The sequence below is a fragment of the Myxocyprinus asiaticus genome, chromosome 21 (assembly GCF_019703515.2).
Source record: "Myxocyprinus asiaticus isolate MX2 ecotype Aquarium Trade chromosome 21, UBuf_Myxa_2, whole genome shotgun sequence".
Classification (NCBI taxonomy): Eukaryota; Metazoa; Chordata; class Actinopteri; order Cypriniformes; family Catostomidae; genus Myxocyprinus; species Myxocyprinus asiaticus.
In genome coordinates, this window is record NC_059364.1 from 15,983,571 (window position 1) to 15,993,419 (window position 9,849).

General features: G+C 36.6%; 1 protein-coding gene across 1 annotated transcript; it reads left to right on the forward strand.

Annotated features, from left to right (window-relative positions):
• Positions 1–3,560: 3,560 nt before the first annotated feature.
• Positions 3,561–9,564, forward strand: LOC127412450 (pleckstrin-2-like). Its single transcript, XM_051648821.1, has 9 exons — positions 3,561–3,702; positions 3,823–3,987; positions 6,265–6,455; positions 6,544–6,635; positions 6,934–7,121; positions 7,226–7,327; positions 7,879–7,962; positions 8,108–8,186; positions 8,429–9,564. Exons 1-9 carry the CDS (start codon positions 3,646–3,648, stop codon positions 8,554–8,556), a joined length of 1,086 nt encoding a protein of 361 aa, XP_051504781.1. The 5' UTR covers positions 3,561–3,645; the 3' UTR covers positions 8,557–9,564.
• The last annotated feature ends 285 nt before the right edge of the window (positions 9,565–9,849 follow it).

A 9,849-nucleotide genomic window follows, 5' to 3' on the forward strand; every position in this document is an offset into this window, starting at 1 on the left:
TCACATTCTTTCACATTTTGAAAGTGAAACTGGGGATTTATGGCTAATATTTGCTAAATCATTTGGTTGTGCTTGCTTGGTATAAATAATAAATATAAATAATCTATGCCCCTGCATACAACATGGCACACAATTATCACCCAGTCGTGTGGCAGCAGTGCATAAAATCAGGCAGATACGGGTCAGGATCGTCAGTTAATGTTCACATAAACCATCAGAATGGGGAAAAATTGTGATCTCAGTGATTTCGACCATGGCATGATTGTTGGTGCCAGATGGGCTGGTTTGAGTATTTCTGTAACTGCTGATCTCCTGGGACTTCAGCAGCTAAAGTTCTGCGGAATGTACAAAACGTCAAACCTTGAGGCGAATGGGCTACATGGGCTGTGGTCTTCTGCTGTTGTAAAAGTATTAAAAACTAAGACTAAAAATATTATATGATCATTTCTATTTCGTTTTAGTTCATTTTGAAGCAATGCGTGATAGTTTCAGTTTAGTTTTAGTTTTTTTTTTTTTTTTTTCTAGGTTATTTTTTGGAATTTCGTTTCAGTTTCAGTTTCAGTTAACTATTATAACCTTCTCCGTTGCCAATCAAAACTCCTCAATTCCCCAATCAAACTCGCTTTTAATATTTGTTATACTACTAATAGTATTTTTTAGATATAAAGTGGATCAGACAACCACTAGTGTGTAGATTAGTCCATTTTATTGAGTATTAATGATCTATACCGGTAATATACATTCACTACACATAAGCCCATGTGTTGAGAAGGTCCAAAGAGTAGGCTATGTCATTAAGCACTGTAAGGGGCCCCACCTCGTCAAAGAGCCCAGGACAACATTCGACAGCCCTGCGTATTTGCCATGCAGTGTGTTTCAACTTATTTTGTGGTTTTAAAACAACTTTATCACAAGGATCAGAAAACAGCAAGTTATGCTAATCAATCTCAGTTTTGATTCTTCAGAAACTAAATATTCAATTGCAGCGAAAGTCCTCCATCTAGTGGTTTACAGGAAAAATTGAGAAAAATGAAGTCACGTTGTTCACACTGCGGTTTGGTCTCCCCACCCTAATTTGCTTAACAATCACACAGTTCATGTAGGAACATTGGCCGCTTCATTATACGCACATGACACGATAAACACAGATTGTGTAAGAATATCTCTGCTCAACTTTGTATGTCTGCAGGCAAATTCCAGTTTAATCCAAACTTTTTTGGGGGGTAAATAAAAGATGTATTTAGCCTATTTTGTTTGTAATTTTACAATTTAGACTGTATTTTCCCTAACATTAAGTGTAGTACAGATTAGTGTGTACTGAAGTATTCTGTGGGACTGTGTGAGACATTCTGAATTATGTAATATTCTTCAATAACATTTCGAACAGTCATTCTGAACAAAATCTTTTCAGATTCAAAATTAACGTTCTGTGAACAGAATAGTGAATAACATTCTGAAATAACATTATACAATTTTAAATTATGAGTACAGAACAGTGTGTATATCATTATTCTGTCTACAGAATAAAATCCTATTTTAAAGAACAGTCAACAGTCTTTGACAAAGTCGTGCTTGCTGTTTAAAATGCTGATCATTTTTTTTTTTTTTTATTTTTTTTTTAAACTATGCATCTGATATAAGTATACAACTTGTGTTTATTTATGCTTTGGTATTGTTAACAAACATTTTCTTCTTCTTCAAAATGAATAAACATACTTGTGCAGACAGAAAAAGAAAATGCTGAGAAAAACATATTGATTCTTTTGGAAATATATTATGATGTCTTTCATTTATAGGCCTAAATCATTAACAAATATTAGGGTACAATGGGGTTAAAGGCCCCCCAGGGTAAAAAGCACATTTTATTTGATTTTCTCCCAAAACACTTAATAGCATCAAAATATATATACCACAGTTATTTCCCTAACACCTGTTTGTCACTATGCACTGCAAAATTTGCTGATCCATGAAATCATTCTTAAAATCAAAAGTTGATTCTGAGGTAATTTTATCTACTATTTAAGTATGTTTAAAATGTTGCAAATGTATGTAGCTAATGAAAATCCCTGAAATTATCACATTTATTTTGAGACAAAATTCTTATTTGTCATTTTAAATTTTGTTCAAGGTGATTATATATATATATATATATATATATATATATATATATATATATATATATATATATATATATATATATATACTTTATATAAATATGTCAATAACTGGGGGCCTGACTAGCTCAGCAAGTATTGACGTTGACTTCTACCCCTGGAGTGACCAGTTCAAATCCAGGGTGTGCTGAGTGACTCCAGCCAGGTCTCCTAAGCAACCAAATTGGCCTCATGGTCACTATAATGTGTGGTTCTTGCTCTCGGTGGTGCGCCAGGTGTGTGGATGCCCCGGGGAATAGGGTGAGCCTCCACATGCGCTAGGTCTCCGAGGTAACGGCTCAACAAGCCACGTGATAAAACGCGCGGACTGATGGTCTCCACCCGGATTGAGTCACTACGCCACCACGAGGATTTGGAGCGCATTGGGAATTGGGCATTCCAAAGTGGGGAGAAAAGGGGAGAGAGAGAAAATTTCTATAACTTTTCAATAAGTGAAAGGATTGGATTTGGAGTAAAAAGTCACCCTGTTGCAGGGGCTAAAGGCCCCTATAAAACACATTGATTTTTCTTAAATTGGGCGAATAGATTTGTTATGAAAAATGTTCAAAGTGGGCTCACACTGGTTTATCCAATCACAATGGAGATTAATTTGTTTATAGAATACTTGAGAATGCCAAATGTGTTTGAAATGAACAAGAAATAATACACCCTTTTTTTGAAGTGGTTATTTAAATAAGCATTATTTTAATTTGTCACTCAAAAAAAGCATCTTGCTGTCTCAAAAGTATTTGCATAAGTTGACAAACTGTGCCCTATAACTATTTTAATAAAAACAACCCACCAATTTTTTTATTTTTTTATTTTTTTTTTTTCCACTCAAATTATGTTGCTCCATCAATATTCAGTAAAAATGAATGGAGGTATTTCTTGAATCTTGATACAGTTTGTGACCAGACAAAAGCAAAATTTCCTTAAGGTGTGCCTTTAGCCCCGTTGTACCCTATATTTAACAAAGCTATTGTTTTTTTCCAAATGTGCCATATTTGTATTTTATTTAATTAAAAAAAAAAAAAAATTCATTATTATTATTATTATTTCCAACTCTAAACTGCCATAGCAACAAACATCCTGTTATCATACTTACTGATGATTCTCACCTGAAGTCTATGAATCAATGACTCAGTTTTGTCTGCGTCTTGGCTGACTCATGAAAATAGAAGAACTTCCGAACAGTCTACACTAGCCACAGGAACATGTAAAATGTATAGTATAATTTCATTTTAACTCTATCTGACATTCATAAAACGTTACGATCTATTCGTTACTTCTTTATTTTATCCCAGCTAAAACATTATATTGCTGATAACGCGTTCCCGAATCATTATGCATGTCCGGAGGCGCAGAATCGGGCGTGGGATGTGTAGCGCACAATGACGCAAATTGTAAGGAATTCCACGGCAGCTATAAAACACCTGGAGCGCTTACCTGCCCACAGTGACTTTCACACTACAGTAAGACTGTTGAAGTTAACATGGGCACAGAGTCAGAAGATAACTCCGTCGTCAAAGAGGGGTTTTTGGTGAAAAGGGTAAGATAAACTTTTTTCCTCTCCATGACCATATAGGCTATCCATTTGTGGCAAATTAAATCCTAATCACATGCAATTGAATTTATAATATGTAATGTTCAATATTATGTTTATTTTTAGGGTCACGTGGTTCATAACTGGAGAGTTCGTTGGTTTGTGCTTAAACTTGACAGACTTGTGTATTATAAATATGAGAGTGGCAAACGGGATTCTTGCCATCGAGGGACGATACCGCTAAACAACTGCAAAATCACCTGTCCTTACCTGGAGTACGAGAACAGGCCGGTAAGTGACAATGTATTATGTAGTATGTAGTATGTATAGCCTACTATAGGAAACATTTTTAACAACAAAACAAAACTTTCTACATGATTGATTATAGGCCTAATTTCATAACGAAGATGTTGTGGCTACTTCATAAGTATTCAAAGACTGACAGGCCCGCAAGGAATTCTGGTCCCTGTGAATATAAATTGCTCTGGGCCCCTTACCTATTAAAATAATACAGTTTCAAATGTGTTGTGGGCCTCCCTGGACCCCTAGAATCATTACCACCTTTCACCCCACTAGCTACAGCCCTGAAGAGTGATATATAGTTCTTTTATGGTTCTGTTATGTAGTCCTCACATTAAGGGGCTTGATGTGCTGAAATCAAGAGGTGCACCCCAGAAGTCAACACTAAAGTGTTCTGTCTATACAGATGCTATTGATCTGTGCTTTTATTTAATCTCAAGATACAAACATTGAAAAGTGACATGATTAAATGTGGTATGTGTTCTTATTGGTGCTTCTACACACACACATCAACTCTCTATTCTTCCACCCTCACTATCAGTGGTTTTGTTCAGATAACCCTGAACACTTTTACTGGGAGTGTCTCTGTGTGTGCTTTAAATGTTCACAGCCTCGGGTTGTAGATGTTCCTAACATGTCTTATACGAATATACCCTTCATTATTATATTTTGTAGTGCTTACATGCACTAGCATGTCGGGAACACAACTTTTGTTTCCCCAGTACAGCTTGTGGCAATTTCAAGTCACTGTGATACTAAGTGTGCTGCACTTTATTCACAACCCAAAAAGTTTGTTTAGGGCCATACCTGCTTGAGATTAAAGGAATATTCCAGGTTCAATACAAGTTAAAGGGACAGTTCACCCCAAAATTCTCATCATTTACTCACCCTCATGCCATCCCAGATGTGTATGACTTTTTTTTCTTCTGCCGAACACAAACAAACTCAGCTCTGTAGGTCCATAGAATGCAAATGAATGGTGACCAGAACTTTGAAGGTTCAAAAAGCATATAAAGGCAGCATAAAAGTAATCCATAATACTCCAGTGGTTTAAACCATGTTTTCAGAAGCGATATGATAGGTGTGGGTGAGAAACGGATCAATATTTAAGTCCTTTTTTACAATAAATCTCCACTTTCACTTCTACATTCTTCTTTGGTTCTTTGTGCATATTGCCACCTACTGGGCAGGGAGGAGAATTTATAGTAAAAAAGGACTTAAATATTGATCTGTTTCTCACCCACACCTATCAAATCGCTTCTGAAGATATAGATTTAACCACTGGAGTATTATGGATTACTTTTATGCTGCCTTTATTTGCTTTTTGGACCTTTAAATGTCTGGCAACCATTCACTTGCATTGAAAGGAACTACAGAGCCAAAATATTCTTCTAAAAGCATTTGTTTGTCTACAGCAGAAGAAAGAAAATCATACACATCTGGGATGGCATGAGTGTGAGTAACTGATGAGGGAATTTTCATTTTCATTGGTGAACTATCTCTTTAAGCTCAATCAAGAACATTTGTGTCATAATGTTGATTACCACAAAAAAATAAAAAAAATAATAATAGTAATAATAATAATAAATAAAAAAAAATTAACTCGTCCTTCCTTTTCTTTAAAAAAGCTCAAATTAAAGTTACAGTGAGGTGCTTACAATATAAGTGAATGGGGCACATTTTTGCAGGGTTTAAAGGTAGAAATATGAAGCTTATTATTTTATCAAAACACATTCATTCTATTAAAACTTGTGTATTATTTGAGATGAAAAGTTGTTTAAATCGTTGTTTTTATGGTTGTTTAGGGTCACACTAAAATCATTTTAACATGCATATTGTTTAGGTCTTGTAGCTTTTTTTTTTTTTAAATCCGTATTTTCACGTTTACAGATTGGCCCCATTCCCTTCCATTGCAAGTGCCTCACTGTAACCCAGATTTTTGCTTTTTGTTAAGAAACGGAGGAACAATTCAAAAATATTTTTTGTGGTAATCAACATTATGCCACAAATGCAGTCATACTGGCATATTGAGAATTGACTGGATTGTGAAAAGTGGTCTCTATATATCAGGTGGTTTGAGAGGAGTAAAAAATAAGTCACATTTTTATGGAAGATTATGAAGACAACATTATTTTTTTTTTCTGAAAAATGTGCACCGATGAATAATTCACGATAAGATTTATTAAGAAAGTACATATAGTGCCAATTTCGATTTCATGTTGACCTTAAGGCATTTCTCATAGTAACTGCATGTTTTACATTGTGCAGCTGGTGCTGAAGTTGCAGACCAGCACTTCAGAGGAGCACTTCCTTGAGGCTTGCACGAGGGAAGAGCGTGATGAATGGGCTACAGCAATTGGTGCAGCAGTAAAGAATCTCAACCCAAATGATGCACAGACCCCGTCCCCATCTCAAAATAAAAGTCCCAAATCTCTCCAGCTTCACAATGTCAACCTCAGGTGACTATATACATAGTGTATCAGTAAATGTGTGTACTGTATGTGTTTTTGACATTGTTACATCTAAAGATGTGTGTCTGATTATCAGTCAGGTGGTGGACTCCATGTATGATGTGCACACTGGTATTCGGCTGTGCAGTCATGTTGAGCAGGGCAGCTCTTACACCAACTGTTTCTCAGGTCAGATAGTCAAAAATGCACTGATTCCAGACAAGAACCCATTGTCATGTTATATGTGTAAAATTTCTGTCTCTAGTGGCACCAAACGAAACTGCAAAAATAATGACTGTTTTCAACCAAGTTTCAAACATTCCCCCCGCCCCAAACTCACACCACTGGTTGAGCCAATGTTTGCCAATTTGGTCAAATTTGGTCCCACTAGTGGTGCAGAAATGACATACTACATTCTTATTTCTTACATTTTAATGATGTATGATGATGGACAACTATGTATATACTTATGTATGTGTGTGTTCAGGCTCAGCAGTGGTGGATTGGCTGGTTTGTAATAAGATGGCTCTGACCCGTGTGGAGGCGGTAACATTAGCCTCCACGCTCCTTGACGAGGGCTCCTTGCGGCCCATCGGGATAAGGAGTGCAGATGCTCTCCGCAGTGCAGCTCTAGGAGAGCAGTTCCTTGATGACTCCACTGCACTCTACAGCATTGTAAGTACTCAGTTCCCTTCTCTTTTCTGTTGGTATTGTTTTCCCATCCTTTTCCAATCCTATCCTATACCAAATGAACCGAATGAATGTGACTTCTCCATTAGTCTCAGAGCTTCCAGAAGCGAGGTAGTGTGAAAGCAGAGAAGTCTCTGTCTGCGGTGGAGCTCAGTGGCAAGGTGGTGAAGAGGGGATACCTGTTCAAACAGGTGAGCACTCCACTATAATCAAATAGAGTTACGTCAGTCTGTGGTATATTATTGCAATATAAAAATATTAACTGGTAAAATTGGTACTCTACATAGCCAAGGGTATGTTTGTAAGTTCTAATTAACTGGTTTGGCTATCTCAGCCATGTAATCGCCTTAAATAATATTTTTTTTGGTAGAATGGGGGCATACCTTTTCTGTTCCAGCATGCCCCTAAAGTGAGGTCTATGAAGAAATGGTGCCTGACCTCACTCAAATCCCTGCAGCCATGTTCCAACATCTAGTGGAACATCTTAGAAGAGTGGAAGCTGTTATAGCAGCAACAGGAGGACCAACTTACTATTAATGCCTATGTTTAGGATAATTAAATGTTCAGTAAGCACATTTGGTTGTGGTGTTCGGGTTTCTACATACTTTTGGCCATGTAGTATATCAACCTCAGAATTGTTTTGAATAACTGGAAGGTAGAGAACCACAGGGCTGGACTGAAATGTTTTTTTCTGTGATGTCACATGTCTATGCGTGTGCTCACCTGTGTATCTGTGTGTCAGGGGCACAAGGTGAAGAACTGGAAGGTGAGATTGTTTGTGCTGAGGGCGGAGCCTGGCTTTTTGCACTACTACGACCCCAGCAAGGTGAGACTGAGAGCGCTTTCATAGTTTAGGCAATTACACACCTATGTCCCAAATCAAGTAGTTATACAAATTGTGTTAGCGATGTCAAAGCTAAAACTAAAGTTTATGTTTGCGCTAACTTGTCTACAATGATCACCCTTTTCAGGATGACATCACTCCAGTTGGCGGGATATCTCTGCGTGGCTGTCTGGTGTCTGCCCTGGATGATAACGGCATTCCAACAGGTAAGTCAGACTTGCCTCACGCCTCTCCTATGAAAGTCTTTGAAGTGTGATTACTACCTGTGTGTTTGTTGTTCCCAGACCAAAAAATATTTACACAGTAATTACACATATTAATCAGAATTTGCCAATGACTGAAAATGTTAAACATAGCAGTGATTCAGGTCCTGTTGTTATGGTAGCAGTGTAATGTTTACAGGTCCTCTGTAAACAGAAGCTAATGGTCACTTTCTTGTTATCCTCAGGTGTTAAAGGTAAAGTGCAGGGGAACCTCTTTAAAATTATCACTCAGACGGATACCCACTATTACATCCAGGCCCCAACACATAAGGAGAGGATGGACTGGATCCAAGCTATTAGACTAGTGACTTGAAAGAAAGACTAATTATTTATGTATTGCACATTTAAAAATCTTGTGATGTTTTCTTAATTGCAAACTGTACCATTAAAGGGATAGTTCACCCAAAAATGAAAATTCTCTCATCATTTACTCACCATCATGCCATCCCAGATGTGTATGATTTTCTTTCTTCTGCAGAACACAAACTAAGATTTCCAGAAGAATATTCAGCTCTGTAGGTCCATACAATGCAAGTGAATGGTGACCAAAACTTTGACCCTCCAAAAAGCATTTAAAGGCAGCATAAAATTAATCCATATGACTCCAGTGGTTTAAAATATGTTTTCTGAAGTGATCCAATTGGTTTTGGGTCAGAACAGACCACAATATAACTCCTTTTTTCATTATAAATCTTCCCTTTCACTTTCAGAATGTGAAAGTGGAAGTATATAGTAAAAAGGATTTAATATTAATCTGTTTCTCACCCAAAGCAATTATATCGCTATAGAAGACATTAACCACTAGATTTGTGTGGATTACTTTTATGTGGCCTTATTTGCTTTTTGGAGTGTCAAAGTTCTGGTCACCATTCACTTGCATTGTACAGAGCTGAGATATTCTTCTAAAAATCATACACAAGAAGAAAGTCATACACATCTGGGATGGCATGAGGGTGAGTAAATGATGAGCAAATTTTCATTTTTGGGTGAAGATTTTTCAATTAAGGCTAGTTTTCTCAGCGCAGATGAAGCCTTATCCTAGTCAGCAAATATATGTTCATATAGAATACAATTTCAAAACGAGACCAGGCTTTTTCTTTGTAATGTTGGGTTGTATGTTTTAATGTCCCTGTCTCTAAGTGCTGAAGGTTACCTTTGAGCGATTTATGTTCGATCTATTAGAATATATGGATGAAAATGTTCAGTTTATACATTCAGTGAATGTAACTGTGAAAGAGTTAATGCTGTTTTCAGTTTATTGTCAAATTCTTTCTTTTGTTATGTTAAATTTCATACAATAAAGGTTTTATTTGAATAATTATTCTTTTTGAAGAATGTCTCTAATGTGCATGCCTCCAGTTTTGTAAAGAACCAGCTGCATGTTTTTACCTGTCTGTTTCTTTTGTCTGCCAGATAATTAGTTAACAGAACTGCCTTTCTATTGCACAAGCTGTAAGCTTGTTGCTATGGTTCAAAACACACATTACGCATATGTGTTTTTTTTTTCTAATACTTGCCCTAACACTCTCTCTCTCTCACACACACACATTTAAAAACACAATTCAAATCAGATCTGTAAGAAAGGTTAAGAAAAGTTTACTGTTTA